The following is a 20,800-nucleotide window of genomic DNA, read 5'->3' as shown; positions in this document are numbered from 1 at the left end:
GCACGGATTGCGAAAGCGTGGGCACAGATTATGAATTCGTGGGTACAGATTTCAAAAACTGTGAGGGGACGGTTTACAAAACCGAGAGCACGGATTGTAAACTCGTGGGTACAGTTTATTAATCCGAGAGCACGGTTTTGTAAACTGAGGGAACGAATTACAAAACTGTGGCCACGGATTTGCGGATCTTGTTTTTTTTCTGCGAGGGGTGACCAGACGGGCTCTGTATATAATTGTTACAAACAAAAGTAAAAAAAAACATTGCTTTCTCTTACATTGGCTAATGTGTATAGACCTGGGCCCTACACTGATTTTCTGAAAGAGTTCGAAGACTTTTTAGTTTATGATAGTGTAGTGATATGAGCTTCAGGGTGACCCCTGGCCCAAAATAACAAACAAAACAATTCTACAAAGTAAAATGGAAAAATAACTAACATGTTAAGATGAAAAGAAAGTGCAGAAATGTAACCTAACTACCTTAACATCTTTTTAATCTTGCATACACTACTCTTCCATAATATAAATCTTTAGAGGGTTTAGGCTGCATTAGTTAGATCAACCGGAACCAAAAACACAACTGATGTACTTGTTGCATCAAAGAGTACAGAACAGTACTCTACTCTCAGCCAGTCTTGTCTCATTGTTCCAAGGTTACCACAGCGAGCAGGATGCAGTTCATGGCCTGACCTGATGGTAGAGCGGAGAATGGGAAGTGGGGACCTGACAAGAGCTGAGATGATAGAGCTGGATAAAGAAGGACGCGGTCTCTTGACATGTCTTCACCACAAAACTTCAAATGCTATTAGATTATTAATGATAATCTTAAACTACAATTTATTTTATTATTAAGTTTATTTATTTTATTTAGCCTTGTTGTGCAAGTTCTCTGGAGCTTGTGCAGAGGCAGCAGCTTTTGCCAGAGGGGAACTGGAATCCCCTGGTTGGGCCTGGGTTCTCCTGAGGTTTTTTTTCTCTATTAGAGTTTTGGGTTCCTCGCCACCGTTTGCATACTGTTTTTGCACTATCTGCCTGACCGGGGGGCTGCTTTAGAATCTTAAAGTTTTACTTAATTAATATTGCATATAGGAATTTATTATCTGCTATATTTGACCTGTGCTTCTCTCTCCTTTATCCTAAATGTGTGCTCTCACTGAGCGTGTGTGTGTGTGCGCGTACTTGTCTGTGTACGTACGTGTGTGTGTGTGTGCGTGTACTTGTCTGTGTACGTACGTGTGTGTGCGTGTGCGTGTGCGTGCGTGTGTGTGTGTGTGTGTTGTGTGTGTGGAGTGTTTTGTGTGTGGGTGTATCTGTCTTCTGTGTTTTCAACCTTTTCTTGTTTTTGCAGGTACAACTTTGATTGTTTTGCTTGTAGTCAATGTGTCTCATGTACAGCTGCTTTGTAACAATGAAAATTGTAAAAGCGCTATATAAATAAAGTTGAGTTGAGTTGAGTTAACATAAACGAAGGAAAATGAGCTTCAAACCAAAAAGGGCAGGTCACCCTGTAACGTCACTAGTTTAAGACACATACATCAATCATTTAAATAAAGGGGATCCAATCATTCGAGAGTAGAGTCAAGTGTATTCAACAATAAACAGTGGATAGCCCTACCAAACACTAATAAACTTTACGCCATCATCACTTTGAGCATTTCAGTCCAGACATAAGTTTGTATCACTTCAAGAGTTCATGAGTCCAACAATAAACACAGTCGAGACCACGATTAGCAGTTCACTTATCCATAGTGTAGAAATCCAGCATTGTAATAATCCAAAGAGGCAAGTATAATCCAGCAAAGAATCCGTAAAATCGATGGTAAATGAACCATAGTCCATAGGAAATGTCCATCTCATTATCAATGAGGTTATCAATGAAAACCCCCCTAAACAAATATACAATTCACAATATAAACAAGTACAACCATCACCAAAATATATACAAACTTACTCGGAGCTGTAGAACCTAAGAGGTTCCTCACAATGGGGTTATAGATGGCATGAGGCCGAGCCTAACAAACACTCACAGCCATGCTTGCACCTCTCTAACCAGTCTCACTTGGCCCTTTTTATAGGGATAGTCCTCCTAACATAGCCCTGTTTCCCCCTTCAGGCGTGGAGAGGCATTACAATAAGAAAAACATGTAACAGTGTCTCATGACTGTTACAACCCCTACGAATGAACTTTCTCTATTTCTGGTTTGGATAGTTTATGTAACAAACATAAAAGAGGTATAACGGAAACAAGCTTGTGTTTGTCTGGTTGCTGCCAGAGCCCTACAACTGGCCCGCAAAGTCACAAGAGGCTCCATTCCGCCGGCTCTCTGACTTTTGAAAGGAAACATTCTTTGCAGCAACCAATCACCGTCGGGGTGCAGATTCACAAATCAACAAGGTGGCGGCAACCCGCATTGACTGTGGGAGACAAAGACAAAGAGAGAGAGAAATAAACACACAGCTAAAAATCTAGGCACCCTGAAACACAACATCGTAACATCAGCCTATTATCATGTCTGAAGAATATCTGTCTGTTTGAAGGAGTAGGCTTTGAGCCTTTACCAGGTGAATGCATCAAAGTGTCCAAAACATATGTTCTTTATAGCCACAAAGTGATACATCTACCATTTACACAATTTAAGTAGTTCTTGAATATTTGAGCAGCGTGTTATGATTTTACAAACACAATCTTATCATGAACTGTTGTCATGTTGATGTGGTAAACGTCCCTGCCTGGCAACTCATTTCCTGGGCTGTGGTTGCAAGTACACGCTGTCGCTGAAAGTCTGAAACTTTATAGACCATTCTTCGTTTATGAAACATTTATCTTATAGCACCCACATGAAAAATATTTTTTAAGATAGGATTCCTTTTTCTCAATGCGAAGAAACGCAGTTTTATTTACACAATTTAAGTAGTTCTTGAATATTTGAGCAGCGTGTTATGATTTTACAAACACAATCTGATCATGAACTGTTGTCATGTTGATGTGGTAAACGTCCCTGGCTGGCAGCACATTTCCTGGGCTGTGGTTGCAAGTACACGCTGTCGCTGCAAGTCTGAAACTTTATAGACCATTCTTCATTTATGAAACATCTTATAGCACCCACATGAAAAATATTTTTTAAGGTAGGATACCTTTTTCTCAATGCGAAGAAATGCAGTTTTGTGTTTACAGACATATTCATCAAAAGCTATTCTATGATAATTTGACTTTACCATTAGTGTGTCATGCGCAGCGCATGTGCAAATACTTAAACGAAGGACAGATGAAGAGTCAATTGCGACTTTCTGGTATGATCCTGGTGCAGTCAGAACAACCTTGAGCTCAACGCTGTAAAAACAGTAGAGGTGGTCGTTGATTTATTGCAGGCCCCTCTCTAATGGCCATTATGGAGAAAGGTTTGCTACATTGTGTCTGGATTTTGGTGGGCTAACAAACAAATGCCCAATGTGCCATCAGATAAGGCTGCTAGGACTACTGCCAGACACATTTTACGGGACAGGATGAAAGTCTTACACAAAGTCTTCCACAGGATTTCGCCTTATCACCAAACTCTCTCTACTCTCAGGCCAGGGCAGCCACAAACCTCCTCAGGACCTCCATATTCCTGTTGAAAAAACAGAATATGCTGATTAGGTAGGTTTTGAAGAATGGTAGCTGGTTTAAGCTGGTCATGTGCTGGTTTATGCTGGTCCTGAGCTGGCTAAGGATCAGCAGATGACCAGCTTAAACAGGACAAACCAGCTAGCTAACATGTTTAAAAGCTCACCTAACCAGCATATGTTGGTTTTTTCAACAGGGATGTGGTTGGCCATGCAGCAAGATTGGCTAAAACAAATATCTGTGCATTCTTTTATAATTTAAAATTATTACATTAATTAAAATTTACATTAATTTGTGTTCCGAAGTTTGTGTTTAGTCCCCACAGGATTTTGCGAAAAAAAATGTGTGATTTCTGCGAGCAAAAAATGCTTAATTTTGCAGCGGCTTTATTCAAATTTTGCGCTTAAAAATTGCGGGGATTTTGACGGAATGTGCGATGTGATGATGTCACATGTCGCGTCTTTGGGGAAATTATGCAGAAAAATCTGCAACAATCTCTACATTTAGAGTTTGTTTGATTATGCATTAAATTCTGTGATCACAAAATCCTGCATGGACGGTGTTTTAAAAGTATCCTTTCAAAATGCACCTTTTTTGGTAGATATAATTTGATACTGACTGAAATTCAAATAATTAACCAGAATCAATTGCTGTTTTTCTGCAGCTTCAGATGTAGCTTGGTCATTTGTAATTTGACGATTACAGCAGTCATGACACCATCTCACTTAAGCACAGCCGTAGCCTCTACGCCATAGACTACCTGTCGGTTTTAATTTATACTTCTGCGTCGTTGTCCGCGTCGACAGGCAATGACCACTAGGCGTCAGTGTCCACGCACATGTTGCTTGTGTAACCAAGACAAGAGCCGAATAAGAAGCAGCTCGTTTGAGAAGCATTAGCAGTGGTAGCAGCAAATAAACAGTCACTTTTGTTGCAGCTTGAGATCTTGAATACAGAAGAACAAATAATTTACTTGGATAATTCATTTGGAAATGCATTTAAGTAAACATGACGCTATCGCAGAGTTTTTTGACCTGAGGGAGGGGTTCAAATCTAGGGTTGGGTACCGGACTCTGTACTTTTATGGGCACCGACCGAATTACCTCGGTACTACAGAGTATCGATTCACATTAAATCAATCGGTGCCGAATTTCGGTACCCGAGAACGCAAAGCGAAAATAAAACCGCTAATAAAGCAGGATGTACTAATAAACGTACAAAATGAAAATAAACACTCGACTCTACGACTCTATTATCATATTTATAACATTTATTTCACTTGTTCTTGTTTAGAAAATTAAGAATACACTCGCGTTAAGGAAATGCGCACTCAGAGGCAGCCGGCACGCACACACATACATAACCAGTGTTGGGGAAAGTTACTTTTAAAAGTAACTAGTTACAATATTGAGTTACTCTATAAAAAAGTAAGTAGATGCTTTACTTGGGTACTTTTTGTGGAAAGCAACTGAAAGTACTTTTGCATTACTTTTTCTCACTCAACTGATGCTCATGCTTTTCCAGACTTTGCTGTTCTTTAGTGTTTAACGCTGTAATGAATCTAACAATCCTATAACCTATAACACACCTTTATTTCCTTTAAAAAACACATTTCAAATATTTCCTGACCAGTAGTCCTCCACCTCATCAGAGCTCTGCCTACTGTTGACACTGCTAACTTCGGTGTCACTCCATATTTATTGTTTTGACAGCACGGCTAGTTGCACAAGATGGCGCCGGTGAGCTTTTGGGTCGGCAGAGTAGTTTCCAGTCGTATAACACTGTTTGGGAAAAGGAGTATTTTTGGCCGGCAAATATGGGTCTTATTTTTATTTTTTTTAAGTAATATATAAGCGATATGACAGATCCTCTTTGCATTGCTGAGCACTTCATTGAGCCAAAACAACTTGATAGTGTTATACGAAATTATGATTAATCTAACATATATTATATAATGTTATTTTGAGGGGAAAATGACATTTAACATATTATGTCGTATATATGCTGGTATTTGGTGAGGACACTAACAGATGACAGTTGTTTCCTCTCTTTCTCCCATGCTCTGCCCACTCCCCAACCCTTCTTCTAACAGTGACCATGCCCATTTAAATCTGCAGATCTGTCTGTGCGTGCAGCGCCACGAACAGTCGAACACAGCTCATGTTTACATTCACGAGGCATGAGACCATTGATTGCTGTTGCGTGCCATGACTTGCGCTAATTTCTCGATCTGAAAGTTATCTTCCAAACATGACCGGCATTTGCAGGACAATTGATTGCTGTTGCAACTCGTTACTAGCGCTAATTTTAATTTGAAAGTTATCTATTGAGCATGACCGGCATTTGCAGGCATTTTGTCCATGGTCGCGAGAGCGGCCACACTATAGATCCACATCTGAGCTCTGGCCTCCCATCGCTGTGTCAAGGGTTGTCAGATTTGCGTAACAAAAACGAAGCCGGAACACTGCAGCACTGCAGACATGGCAACACTGCCTATGTCTGACTAGCGACGGTTTCTGCGCAAGCATCATGTCTACACTACTTTTAATTCAGAATTTCACTTCTGCAGTTAAAAAATGTTCATATAAATCAATGATTAGACTGTTTTTCAAGTAACTCGAGTTACTTTTCAAAGTAACGAGTATTGATATGTAAATTTATAAAGTAACTGCGTTACATTACTCGCGAATTAAAAATGTACTCTGATTACGTGACGCACGTTACTTGTAACGCGTTACCCCAACACTGCACATAACACTGAAATAAATGTTTTTTTATTACACAGAGAGTAAAGTACCAAAAAAAGGTACCGTTTGGTACCGGCACCGAATTCCAGGTACCGTATTAGTACCGGCTAAAAAGTGAACGGTACCCAACCCAATCACAGTGCTTGCGGTCCGCGTTGAGTTGACGCATTGTTACATTTTTGGAGAGGTGTGCGTCAGGCTACAGTGTAGGGTACGTGGCTCTGTGTAGGTCCTACGCACGAGTATATACTGAGCTTTAGTAACAACCAATTGACAGGCATTCAAACACTAGACATGCTAAAGAAACAGTTTCACTTTCATGAGATATTAGGGCGGCTTGTCTAACATGACAAATCACAGGGCACGCTGCATTCAGATAACTTCCTCTTGCTGTACGTACTGTCAAGCCACTGAACTGGAAAAGCAGAGCATGAATACAGACTACAGCTCAACCTGATGGTAGGAAAAACTACATCGCACAACAACAAAACAAAATGAATTGTGTATTGGTTATTCTTTTATTTTTAGATGCACTTGAGACAATCCTGTAATAAAAACTTGATTGCAGAATTTTTATTGAAGCCTTACTTTTCATGGTTAAGACTGAAAATACACCTTGTAGTTGCGGCAAATATTTTGTTAAATATTAAACATAATGCCAGGCAAGCTTTAAAAACTTTCATGCGTGTACTGTCATTTTAGTCATGGACTTACAGGACTTTTTGTAATTAGTAAAGTAAAACTATCTTAGTGTGTTTTCACTACAGAGGTTTCATTACAAATGTCTCACAGCAAAAGTAATGGGTAGTGAGTTAATCATAAATGTGAAACCAAAGTTTCTCAGATTGTTTAAAATGTTCTTTCTGTTTTAGGCAGTAGAGCCATATTTCATGAGATATAAATGCTATGATATATGTGAATATGTAAAGAAATAACATTTATGACTTGAAGCAGTAACAAAAACTAAAAGCCACGTGCTGGGCTGTTTGATCCATTCACAGCAGACCTGTTAAAATGTTTTATTTCTAAATATGCGCACAGTACACACAGCGAGGTTTGTCACTAAACTATAGACGCCACCCCCACAAATACTTCTGTCAGGCTTGTACAGGAAGGGAGTTAACGTTTTCAAGAAATCTATGGTTTGGTTACTGAGTTTCAAGTAGGTAATTTGGGTAAATTCAACAAAACATTAGAGATGTATAGACTGTTTTAGCGGCAACAACATAAACTAACATTATGTGGCCCAAACTTAACTTCTGGTAGACCTCTGCAAAGAATCAATAACTGTAGATTTAATTTAATACAATTAATATGCAATTAAATATAATTTATATTTAATAAATTGTTATATTACTAGCCACTAGACCGATAACCAAACACAGACTGGAAATTAACTTTGGACCAGGCATATACATCTGATGAAACCATCTATACAGAGTCCTCAAAAAGTATTCAGAGACTTAATGCACCCTCAAATGGTCAAATTTATGAACCTTGAAATGAAAGAATAAAATATATTACAGACAGGCAACATTAGTAAGCACTTTATCCATAAAAAGTTTTTTGTTTGTTTGTTTGTTTTACCCTACAGATGTAATTTCTCACTTAAATGAGACCGCGTTTATGGACAGCACTATGTCCATAAAGGCATCACGTCAGATCTCGAACTGCTCCTGTTCCAATGACACCACTGAGTGGGATAATGCTATGAACCAGCTCTACACCTACTTTTACCTTATTATCTTCATCCCAGGCCTACTGGGCAACACTTTAGCTCTTTGGGTGCTGTGCAGATTCATAAGGTCAGCCCTTTGATTGTTCTTGTTATTACTGGAAAATCCTTATTATATTATGCTATTGATACTGGGAACAGTACAAAGGATGTAGTACGTTTTGCTTATACATGTCAATTGAATGAATCTACTGCAGGTCAACAATTGACAATTTAATTAAATTCTAAATGTTTCATTAAATTGTAAAGCTTTCACAGTTGGTCAGGTGTGTCTGCTTTTAAATCCATTACAAGAACTACATTGGATCTCTTTATAGTTTTCTGTAATGGCACATATTCGCTTCTGTTTGCAGCAAGAAGACAAAAGCCATTATCTTCATGATTAATCTGGCAGTGGCTGACCTGGCTCAAGTCTTATCTCTGCCACTTCGAATTCACTACTACATCAAACAGGATTGGCCTTTTGGCAATGAGTTATGCCTGTTATGTTTTTATCTGAAATATCTTAACATGTACGCCAGCATTGCCTTTCTGGTGTGCATCAGCATCCAGCGCTGTGCCTTTATCTTGCACCCATTCTGGACCAAGAAATGGAGGCGCCGCTATGACGTTTGCATCAGCATTGTTTTGTGGGTTATTGTGAGTATTTCCTGTTCACCTTTTATTTTAATGAGGAAGGGAAATTCAGGAAATTACAGTACCTGCTTCAGGGACCTGCCAATGGTCAAACTGGATTTATACTCTGCCATTTCTATGATGATCGCTGGAGAACTCTTGGGATTTGTGGGCCCGTTGATTATCATTGGCTTCTGTACCTACTTAATAGTGAACTCTTTGAAACATAATTACTCATGCCAGCAGTCCACCAGCGACAATAAGAAGGCCTTGCACCTGGTCGGGCTGTGCACAGGAGTCTTCTGTTTCTGTTTCGCCCCCTACCACATCAACTTTCTGCTCTACCTGATGGTAACCCAGTGCATTATTACAAACTGTGAATTTACTTTGGCTGTCAAAAGGTTTCATCCCATTTCTCTTTGCATGGCGAGTCTTAACTGCTGCCTGAACCCACTCATTTATTACTTCCTGACTACTGAGTTCAGGCAGCAGTTATCCCGCCAGGGCATATCTGTGCTCCAAGGCCGTCTGATGAGCATGGAAAGAACATCTTCCTTTAGGGAGTGAGAAATGACTAGCATGCATATTAACCCCACATAACATTGACGTGGTAGTTGCAGTAGCATTTTCTGCTGGCAGCAAAAGATCTAACTTAAAAAATGCTCCTATGGGAGCCCTTTAAATTTCAAGGAAGAGACAAACAACCTATACAGTCATATGGCTTGGAGAAGTGGTTCCCAACCCTGGTCCTCAGGTCCCCTCCCAGAATTTTTTATATCTCTCCCTATATTCCCTACCTAATTCAAATTATCAGATGGTTAGTGTGTTAATTAGGGAGATTATTATATATATAAAGGGAGACATCTAAAACATTCTGGGAGGGGGGGTGAGGACGAGGGTTGGGAACCAATGGGTTGGAGGATAGGTTGGTTAATTTAGAAATGTGCTGTTGTTTATATTATTATTATTATTATGTTCACTCATGTTCATTGTTATTTTATTGCATTTACAATTGAATCTTTTTGTAAAGTGTTGCCAATTGTTAATTCCAAGCGAAGAAAATTAAATTATATTAGCCACGTTCACACAGCACCAGAATGTATTGGAGTCTTTATTATGGTTGCGCTCATATGCAGTTCGGTTATTTGCGGGACCAACAACTGCATTCTATAACCAGATTCACAGCTGAACCGCACTGGTGTGTGAATGGAACTGCTATTTGTCTGTCATGTCACCTGTAACGCTCATTTGCTGTGTTAGGGTGCAGTGCATGAAAATGACTGCAAACCACGCTGCGCAATAGGTTGTTTTCAATCATGTAGTGCTGATGATGAGCAAAATGCAGAGAGCAGGAAGAGACAAGCAGAATGGACGAGATAGCAGATGGAAGCAGCGCCTCGTTGGTCATGAAACCATTATCTTGCAGGATCTATGTAATGAGTGAGACTTTTTGCTAGTTGGCATGAAAAAACGTGTGATTACCTTCCCTTATGTTATATTAATTTATTTTTAAGTTTACAACCCTGTTGTAAATTCTTCTCTGCACACTTCTGCTGCTTTTGTACAATGTGAAGTCCATTGCACAAATAATACTTTTTTGACAAGGGCATAATCTTTTATATTTACGTTTATCACTATGGTTACAGGCATTACATGCAGCTAGAGTACAGGCTTGAGTTTGGCTGCTTGTTTATACAAACACTATTCAAGCTGCAACTGTAAGCTGCTGTGTAAATAGGACATTTTGAGACTCGCACCTGAAAGTAAATACGGTTGTCAAACCTAAAAATTGATAGTGTGAATGTTGCCATTGCGATTACTAAATACAGTGACCAAAGTACGTTATTAGTTACCAAAGTACATTATTATTCATAACATCAATGAGAGGAACTGTATGCAGGAAGTCATGCCACATTTACTTCATTAACTGTACTTTACTGGCATATGCAACAAGAGTAAGTTCAGGCTATAATTTTTGGATTAGACCAGTTACTCAGCCTTCAAATCATGTAGTTGCCATTTTAATACCATGTACACACCAATGTACATTGTTAATGTCACACTCCTGTAAATTTAATTTCTTAAAAAAACTGCAGTGTTATAACTTATGCGAGCTCAATCACTAGTATACTTGAGCATCAAGTGAAAAACTGCATTGAAAGATAAAATACACATGATGGTGATTTACAAACAATCTTGCACTGATAATTATGCAGAAATCAGACTATAAAAAATATCTAACCTGTATTATTTTATACAGATGAGTATCTTTCTTTTTAAAATGAAACATTTAATGTGTATTGCTTTTCAAGAAAGTTTCTCGTTTATAGAGGCTTTGAAAGCTCAGCAAAGCACATGCAACCTTTCTCTGGAGCACATGAGTAGCACTGTGTGAAATAGCAGAAGTAGGAATTTAAAAAAGCGGCGAAATGCTGTTCTCTCCCCCACAGGAAACTACAGTCATGATAAACCAGCGAGTGTGAGCTAACACGGAAACAAAATGTTGGATAAAACAGCTTAAAATTAAAAGACACAAAAAAGTTGTAAAACAGTTTATAGACAGTGTGTCGCATAAGGGAGATGTTGGCGTTATCTAAATGGAGAGATATGGGGAGTCTATTTGCCAAAATAATTTAGCATATGACTTATAAGATCATGTCAGTGAGTTTGTGTGTTCCTGCCAACCATTTACATAGAGACACAAGGTAAGAGACTCTTGTTATTGAATGCCGTTTAGACCATTTGGACCTTATGATTAAAACCTTATGCTTGTACTGTTTTTCCTAACCTTAAGTGAACGTGATTAAATGTTGAGCAGTGTGATATGTGACGATAATGTGCTGACTGCAGGGGCTGCACCCATTTGGATCTGCAGGCAGCAATAAACTAATTTAGTTGTCTTATTCCCCACTATAGCATATAAACATAAATCATGTAAATTTTCTTTTCTGTTGCTTGTCACAATCAAACTGCTTGTCAGGAAGCTGAATAATAATGGGTGAATTAATAATTACACGTCTAATTCTTTAAGCATAAAAGTTTAACAACAAATGATTATCAAGTATTAAATTAAAAGGGGTCATATGATGCAAACACGTGTTTTTCTGTGTCTTTGGTGTGTTATAAGTTGCCCATGCATGTATTAGACACGTAAAATTGCAAAAATTGAAGTGTCAGAACAAAATATGCATTCAATCTAAAAGCGAATGCTCACCCAGACCTGCCTGAAACGCCTCGTGTAACCACACCCCCACAAAGCTACGTCAGTTCGTGGTAAGAGTTGACTAAGACCACCCAAATGTATACCCAAGTAAGGTGGGTGTACCTGTCATTACAATTGCTTTGGAACCTGATGTTCCAAATATGGTAAGAAGCGTTACATTTCCATCACACGCTTGCAGTATTCGACCGATCACTACGCACTGGTTAACTGGCCAATCATAGCACACCTTGCTTTTCAGAGCGATGAGCTTTGTTAAAAATCTGCGCGTTTCAGAGAGGCGGATACAAACATGCACGGTATGTGGAAAATACAGCATTTTTTAACCTTAAATCGTGTATACGCATTGCATTGCATCTAAAACAATCGATAATATTTGTTTTAGCCGTGTCATATGACTCCTTAAATTTCTGTTAAACTGACCAAATGGTTCAAAAATAGTTCACTGAAAGTACATGAGCTGTGTGTTCTACTGAGGTTCTGGGTAAAGGGGTATCAAATCTGGTTCTTGGCTTGAAAAATCCTCTTGGGTTATTCTATCTGTGGCTTTACTATGAACAGTTTAGGACACGGATCCTTATTTTTAACAGTAATTTAACTTCTGCCCTTTTGACCTGTGGTGACCCTTTAATGGAGAGTTGTTTTACAAACTGTACAAGCATATTTATGTTATTAAAATATTATACTTATATACATTATACTTAGAATTTTCCTGTTTGATTTCATGGTGACTTTAAATAATTATAAGTGTTTTACACAGCGTTATTATAAATGATTTATCCGTGCACACCATCATTTTTTTATTCATTTGCAGTTGTAATCTTAAATCAAAAACATGAAGCTCCTCTCCCACCCTCAACAACAAATCTTCACCACATGACATAAGCAACAAAAAAGATGTAGGACTATACTGACTGTCCAATGGCCAGGCATTTTAGCCCTCCCCTCCAGGCCCAATTTACAACAAACCAATCAAAAAGGGAAGAACAGAATATAGCCCGCCCTACATTTTTTCAATTTCAGATGCCATTTCACTCAGATATACATCACGATAAGGATTAAATCACAACTTCCGTTTCATGGTGACTTTAATACTAGTAACGATTCACCAAATTCATGGTTTGGTATGATTTTTCTTTCATTTTTTCAACATTTCTTTGTAGTATTTTTTTTATTTTCACTAATAAATTTACTACAGTTTACCACAATTACTGTAACTACAGCAGTTTGTTCAACTTAATCAGACTTTAATTTTGAGGAGTCGCCACAAACACCTTTGAGTTTCAGTGTGTCGATAGCTCAGACAGTGAAATGCTTGTGAAGTAAACTCTCAGAGCAGCTCTGGAGATGCAGTTCATGTGTTTGCAGATTACATATTTAAACCGCATATAAAAAATTACGGATGTTATTTGTAGCACAAGTTGAATGTTATTAGCTGTATATAGCTATTTAGTGATTAAGGAATTTAACATCTGCCAGATTCCGTGCCATTCCATGTTAAACACCACATTTAGTGCGCTCAAAGTGCGAATCCAAGCACAAACAAACTTGCGGTCCTCCAATGTTCATGTTGGAACTTGGATTTGAAGTATGTTCCACATGTAAAACAAGCCTACACTGTTAGTGTTTACATTGTGTAATGCTTCAGAGTAACCTTTATTATTAATAAAAATAAAGATATTAAAACATTAAAGGGTGGTTTCCCAGACAGGGCTTAAGTCTAGTCCCAGACTAACTTAAATGTTAGAGGTGTTTTGATCGAAAACAACTTGCACTGATATATCTTAAAATTAGGGCTGTCAAGAGATAAAAAAATGTAATCGCGATTAAACATATCCAGATGGGAATATGTGGGCATATTCTACCCACGAGAGATTTTGGCACCAGGAACTCGGGTTAGATCGTGTCAGACAGCGGGAGGGGAGGGGAAGAGGATGAAGGAGACCAGCGGCGGGATGATTACTGGGTTTAGTTTGAGTGCAGGTCGGGCAGGCCAACAGAAACTTTTCTGACATCTGAGACCAATGACGGCCACAAAAAACGCTTGACGGACGGCAGCCATCGTTCTCTGAATGCCTGGATGGCAAGCCAGTCTGGACGAGTGCCCTCACACAGGACCTCAATCTGCCGGCACAATACTCTGTTGGCACTTGCACCCCTCGGCCGGCCTTCTCTACCAATCGTTAGATGCTCCAGGAGATTGCCCTGACCACCATCCCCTCCTCTGGTGCCTCGAACAGACGAGAGAGAGCATCAAGCTTGGTGTTACTTGAACGAGAGGGTGAAGTTAAAGCGGCCGAAAAAGAGTGCCCAGCTTGTCTGACGGGACCTCAACCTCTTGGCCGAGGTTCTTGTGGTCCATCCAGACCAAGAAGGGTCGCGCTGATCCCTCCGACCAGTGTCGCCACTCACCCAAAGCCAACTTCACCACCAACAGCTCCCTGTTGCCGATGTCGTAGTTACGTTCAGCAGGGCTGAGTCGATGGGAGAAGAAAGCGAAGGGGTGCACTTTCCCATCGAGAGCAGATCGCTGTGATAAGACCGCGCCAACTCTGACATCCGATGCGTCAACCTCAACAATGAACTGGATCTATTTTCTAGGAGATTTAATTTATCAAAGGCATCCTGAGGGTTCTGATCCCACCTGAAGGAAACCTTAGTGGAGGTTAACGCTGTGAGAGGTGCAGCTACCTGACCAAAGTTCCTGATGAACCACCATTAAAAATTGGCAAAACCGAGGAAGCGCTGCAAGGCCTTACGGGAGTCAGGACTAGGCCATTTGGCAATGGCATTAACCTTATCGGGTTTCTGCTTGAATACCTCTTATGGAAATTATATGGCCAAGGAACGTAACAGACTCAGCGTGGAATTCATATTTCTCCGCTCTAACAAAGAGCTGATTCTACAGTAAATGCGGGAGGACTCGTCTAACGTGCTGGGCGTGTACCTGGAGAGAGGGGGAGAAGATTAAAATATTGTCCAGATACACAAAGACAAATTGGATAACCATGTCACCCAGAACGCTATTAAAGAGGATGGAGTCATTCAACCTCTGCAGGAATCCGCCCCGCAGTGCGCCAGCATTCCAATCGCATGCGGCGGCGAGGGTTTTGAAGTGAACGGAGTAGTCAGTTATGGAGGCCCGACCTGTGTCAAGCGAGAGAGCTGGGCGGCCGCTTTATCCCCTCGGGCCGACCGGTCAAACAGCCATAGGCGTAATTTGCGGGTGGATGGGTGGGTCATGTCCCCACCACTTTTTGCCAAAGTCAATTTTGTCCCCACCACTTATTGTAAGAAATAAAAAATACGGAGCGTCTATTCACCGTGCAAGTAGCCCGCTTTGTAAGCAGAGGCTATTTATACTAACTCCGCCCATCAGTTTCAGATTGGAATAGACAAAATGTAAAAAAGGCGCACAAAGCTTAACTGCTCCGGTGGCGTAGAGCGTAAAGCAAGTGTTACCTCCTTCATGTCGTCGTGGATTCGCGACTGCTGTTTGCTGAACTTTTTCCCTATCACATATCAGATTTTAAAGGTATTTATTTTTAATAAAATGATGAAAATATTTGAAAATGGCTGTTCAAGTCATACATGTACCAAACATTTCGCGCTTAATTGCACTTTGGTGCTATATATTCGTCCTTATTGTTCTCGACATGCGGTTGCTATCGCCTATTGCAAGATTAATTACATTTTGATACTTGATAGAAAACTCCAATAAATGGAAAAAGTCACAACTTTGTAGTTTCATGAGTTCAAAACAAAATTTAGAAAGTTTGTTGTATATTTGTAGCCTATCAGGCAATGCCCATAGTAATTAGTGAAAATAAGATTTTTTAAAGATATTATTTTCCATCTGTTTCCCCTGTATACTTGAATGTTTGTCCTTATTAGCAGGGGGTTGTCAAACACCAAATTTTTAACATGGGGAAAACACACATTCGTTTCAGTAGTTTTTGTTTCATCACGAATTAATACGTTTAATTACGTACGGCAACAGCCATCCTTACATATAATAAAGCACAACATACTTTAAATTATATATTGATGAAAACATGATATAGTTTAAAAACAAATGGAAGCAGATCTGATATGTGATGTGAAAATTTAGAATAGTGAGATCAGCGGATTCGAACCTGCTTCACGGCAGTGTCAATATTACGTGTCATGCGTCTTTCACACTAACATTACACCACTGAAGCCATCGATAAAGCGGCGCAGGTTTTATACTGTTTTCTAGAGGCGTCACCTACATGTTTCGCGCTTGTGACGACCATGAATATTCCCAACGAGTTCTTACAGAAACAATTTATTAAAGTATTGTTTGTGTCGTCTTTGTCCCCACCACTTTTCAAAACAAAGTTACGCCACTGCAAACAGCCGATCCATTTCTAGACGGAAAACTGAGAAGGGCGCACAGCAGGGTGCCTGGGAATCCCAGAAGGCCATTCCCCATATCCAGGGACCGACAAGAGAAAAGGGTGAGGACAAAGCGGCGTATCAGCATGGTTGTAGGTTGAATACTAGAGAACACTGTGACAAGAATGATAGTTCTGAGCGGGCATTAGCGGGGTGGGCTGAAGCTTCCGAGCTTGGGGCCGAGGGGAGGCGGTGGGTGACAGATGCTTGGCGCTGATGACGGGGACAGAGAACTAAGGATTCAGCAGGGGGTAAAAACAACCAAAAAGACCCGGAGTCTGGGCAGACAAAAAACAAAGGGGTTAATAAATCCCCCCAAAAAACAAGGAAAAGAAAAACGCCAAACCGATGGAAGGGTTAAATAATCCAAGGAGTTGGGGAATAATCCGACAGGGTTGAAGAGAGTTCGTCCACTCATCAAAAACATGAGACTCCATAAAAAGGCTAGAGAATAATCCACACGACAAATCAAGAGAAATAATCCAAACAACAAGACGAGAGAAAATACACACTACTAGACAAGAGGGCAGTAAATGCTGGTTGCAGGGTGATCATCAATGACAAACGCACACTGGGCAAGGAAAAACAGGAATAAATAGGGCGAAAATAGATGAGGTGAGCGAAATGAGAGTTAATGGGGGAAAATGAACTAGGAGACGAGAGGGGCGGGGCACACAAACACCCGGACAAGCTGTCACAACAGTGCCACGCACTCGACACTCACACACAGAAGGCAAGTGGTTAAAAAAAGTAACTAACTAATCACACACAGCTTTTATATTTTTAAATATCCTTTACATTCAAATAATTGTCTAACAGGTAGGAAATATACAGAAAATAAATAAAGTTCTCAAACACTTTACAGTCTTTACTGCTAAATACATGAAATACAGAAGAATCCTCATTAAAGCGACAAAATCATATTTATTTCTTCTTTTCTTTTCTTCTTTGATTAACATTACTGACAGGAGTCACAGCAGCACGTTTACGAACGTGGCCCCTTTAAGAGCTGCCGCTCTGAGCAGGTCGAATGCGCTTCCTATTTTCACTACTCTTTGCATTCATTGAAGACTTTATTTAACTCGTAGAAGACTGCTTGTGAAAATACTAGACAAAATGAGCTTTCTGGCATAATCTTGTGTGTTTTTGTTCATTCAAGCACGAAAGAGAAGTTTATTCTGGTGCGCTGTCTGACAGATTCTGAAGCAGCCTTTAACCCATGTGTACACTAGACGGGACCGCTGTCGCATTGCGCTGAGCCATATTCCACAGCCAGAAGCTGTCAATCTATACCTGACGTGTCAATACAACCATTTCAAATCGCGACTAAATAGTGTAAAGGCCTTTATATGAATAAGAGTGTGATTATATAATGTAACTGTTGACAATGATGATAAAAAAACAGATGTTGCGTTATTGGCCTAGTCCTGTCTTAAACTAATCCTTGTCTGAGAAACCGACCCTGAAAGTACCTTCGCATTTTAGGTAGAGAATGAGGGGGCCCTGCCGTATGGGCAGTCAATTGTCCACAATGCATGGGGAAAAGGCATATCTCTTAAGAAGAGTAACCCTGTTTTATCAGCACGGGTAACCAGTGACTGAGATTCAAGTCTTTTTTACAATTTACTTCAAATTTTTGCTTTTTAGCCAATTATGGCGTAAATAAATAAACAATGGAAATTACTGTCTTTGAAATTAATTTAGAACAGTAAACAGTTAAATCTAGCCATTTTTTAAAAAGGGCAATTATTTAAAGTGGCTACAACATTTTAAAAAGTTCAAAATAAAAGTAGAATAAGACACATTGTAGGGACATATTGTATGTTGGTTTAAGCATGAATTACAGACAGGTATGGTTGGGTACCGTTAACTGGTACCTGAAATTCTGTGTCGGTGTTCTGACAATCTGTGCTACCTGCTCAGTTTGTGCTACCTCCCATACAAAACATAAGACTAACCTCTCCCCAACCCTAAAGTCAGTGGGAGGGTAGCACATTCTAATCGTAGCACAAGATGTCAGAACACCGATACCTTTTTCGGTACTCTACTCACTGTGTAATAACAAAAACATTTATTTCAGTAGTTTGTTATTTCTATAAATTATCCAATTTAAGTGCTGAATCTTGACCTGTATGAATTTTTAAATTTCTAACATAAACCCCTTAATGATGAACCAAAATAAAATTGAAAAAATATATCTGTAATTTTCCAAGAGTTTCAAAGTCTAAAAGTTTGCTCAGAATTGTAGGGATCACCCATCTGTCAAATATGAATACAAGATGTAATACAACACTAATAATTCACTCCTGTTACCTTACACCTATACAGGAGTAGTCAAATTATGCAAAAATGTAAGTGACAGTTTATAGAAAGAGAAAAAAGCTTTTAATTGACTGTATCTAACCACAAACTTTATATTCTATCTTTCAGAGCTGGACACGCTAGATCTACAACCCTCTTGCTAACAGAGAACTTAAACGCATGTACGTTACTGCCATTACAGTGGATTGCAAATGCTGGTTTTGATTCTTGGATTCTGAACAGTTTCCAAGCAAACGTCTCAGATCTATAGCACTATGCCAAGGTAAAATTAGGTAGATCAACTGAAAATTATAGTTTGTAAATTTAAGGAAGTTCTTGGATTTTAGTCAGAATATAGACAAAATGAATGCCAGCCACATCTGCAACAAGACTGTCGAGCACAACAATATATCAATCCAACAATATCAGCATCAAATCTATGCAATCTTCTACACAGTGATTCTTGTTCCTGGGCTGATAGGTAATGTTCTAGCGCTCTGGATTTTTTATGCATATGTAAAGGACACAAAAAAGGCGGTAATATTCATGATCAACCTTGCCATTGCTGATTTGCTTCAGGTTTTATCACTTCCTCTGCGCATTTACTACTATCTAAACAAGTCATGGCCTTTTGGTCAGATCGCTTGCATGGTCTGTTTCTATTTGAAATATGTCAATATGTATGCCAGCATCTACTTCCTGGCCTGTATCAGTATGAGACGTTGTCGACTTATTATCCAGCCGCTACGCTGTGACGTCACGAAGAGATGCCAGGACCGCAGCTGGTGTGTCGCCGGCTGGTTCATAGTGTGTTTAGGATGCTTACCATTTCCTCTCCTAAGAAAAAACCCTTCCACGCCACAACACTGTTTCTCTGAGCTTCCCATGATGCAACTAAGCAAGGTGGTAGGAGTGACCCTCGTTACAGTTGCAGAAATCACAGGATTTCTCTTCCCACTAGCTGTCGTGGTCACATGCACGTGGCTCACTGCAATGAGTTTACGTGAGAAAATCTGCATACCTTACGATGCCGGGGAGAAGCGCAAGGCTCTCAAGATGGTGCTGAGCTGTGCCAGTGTATTTCTGATCTGTTTCGTGCCATATCACATAACTTTCCCTTTGGACTTCTTGGCCAAATCAAATTTTAATGTTACTTGTGCATTTAGGAGTGCAGTGCACCATGCTCATCCTATCACATTGTGTCTGGCCAGCTTGAACTGTTGCCTGGACCCAGTGATGTACTATTTCACCACTGACGAGTTCAAGCGTCGTCTGTCTCGGTCAGAACTGCAAGACAGTATTCTTCTCCACCACAGGATGTCTTGCACAACAAATGAGGCCTTAGAGTCCAATCCAGAAAAGTAAAAAGGAAATGGGGATGCCAGAAAAAAGTATTGGGATATTGTTTTTGGCTCATGGACAGCAAACTTTCTCATTTATAATAGCACTGAACTCATGTAGAGTGGTATGCAAATAAAATAAACTGAGAATGTGAAGTTAGGGCTGTCACGATTATTAAATTTTGCTGACGATTAATTGTCTAATAAATAATTGTAATTGTGACGATTCATTGTCTGTTTAAGGGCTTTGACAATTATAACAATTAATTGTCTGTTTTAGGGCTTTGACATTTAATTCTCACACATTTTTGATTCGGCTTTGAAACAACCATATTGTTCTGAATATAAGACTGTGTTTTATTTTCTCTTAAAAAATGGGGTAATAGTATATTTAAGGTCTAGGCTTTAACATGACAATAATACAGCTGCCAAATATGTGTAAAAGGAGTTTGATCAGGAGTGAATCGAAACCACTAATAAAATGCTATCAGTCATAGAAAAGCTTCTAGTCTGTTTTTTTTCTCACTTGCAAGACTACAAAAAATGTTACTTTTATGTTAATATAATTTTGGTAGGCTGGTTTTCACATTGAGATTATCTTAAATAATATTAAATTGTACAACGAGTTTTTTATGGTATATGCTTTAAAGATTTTTTTTAAGTGATTGTTGGCACATTTTACCAGTATTATCATGCTTTAGTTACAATATATACAGTAAAATATGCAATATGCAGGCACAGCGGCTTCCCCTTGAGTCTTCTATAGAGATGTGCAATAATTGAAATTATTTGAAACCATCGCGATGAGGACAAACAATCGCG

The 20,800-nt window shown here is 39.4% G+C and overlaps 2 protein-coding genes across 4 annotated transcripts; both read left to right on the top strand.

Moving 5' to 3' along the window:
* The first annotated feature begins 3,003 nt into the window (after positions 1-3,003).
* On the top strand, positions 3,004-9,790 carry p2ry10 (P2Y receptor family member 10). 3 transcript variants are annotated; one of them, XM_057328082.1, is made up of 4 exons: positions 3,156-3,634; positions 3,798-6,807; positions 7,943-8,153; positions 8,437-9,790. In XM_057328082.1, the coding sequence occupies exons 3-4, from the start codon at positions 7,975-7,977 to the stop codon at positions 9,263-9,265; spliced, it is 1,008 nt and encodes a 335-aa protein (XP_057184065.1). In that variant the 5' UTR covers positions 3,156-3,634; positions 3,798-6,807; positions 7,943-7,974; the 3' UTR covers positions 9,266-9,790. The 3 variants fall into 3 exon arrangements, with proteins under 3 accessions (XP_057184066.1, XP_057184065.1, XP_057184064.1); XM_057328083.1 differs by lacking the exons at positions 3,156-3,634; positions 3,798-6,807 and adding an exon at positions 3,004-3,123; XM_057328081.1 differs by having other exon boundaries at positions 3,156-6,807.
* Positions 9,791-11,161: 1,371 nt separating this feature from the next.
* gpr174 (G protein-coupled receptor 174) lies at positions 11,162-20,472 on the top strand. Its single transcript, XM_057328084.1, has 2 exons — positions 11,162-11,403; positions 18,768-20,472. The coding sequence occupies exon 2, from the start codon at positions 19,002-19,004 to the stop codon at positions 20,001-20,003; it is 1,002 nt and encodes a 333-aa protein (XP_057184067.1). The 5' UTR covers positions 11,162-11,403; positions 18,768-19,001; the 3' UTR covers positions 20,004-20,472.
* The last annotated feature ends 328 nt before the right edge of the window (positions 20,473-20,800 follow it).

Source organism: Triplophysa rosa, unplaced genomic scaffold (assembly GCF_024868665.1).
Source record: "Triplophysa rosa unplaced genomic scaffold, Trosa_1v2 scaffold363_ERROPOS117636+, whole genome shotgun sequence".
NCBI lineage: Eukaryota > Metazoa > Chordata > Actinopteri > Cypriniformes > Nemacheilidae > Triplophysa > Triplophysa rosa.
Note: the sequence above shows the minus strand (reverse complement) of the source record. Positions and strands in the feature narration are given on the sequence as shown.

What these genes read in the sequence shown, in the direction of transcription:
- gpr174 (XM_057328084.1), top strand. Translation starts at nt 19,002, where the DNA reads ATGAATGCCAGCCACATCTGCAACAAGACTGTCGAGCACAACAATATA.
- p2ry10 (XM_057328083.1), top strand. Translation starts at nt 7,975, where the DNA reads ATGGACAGCACTATGTCCATAAAGGCATCACGTCAGATCTCGAACTGC. An exon ending in GTGCTGTGCAGATTCATAAG is followed by an intron (nt 8,154 to 8,436) that starts GTCAGCCCTTTG and finishes TTCTGTTTGCAG; the next exon opens with CAAGAAGACAAAAGCCATTA.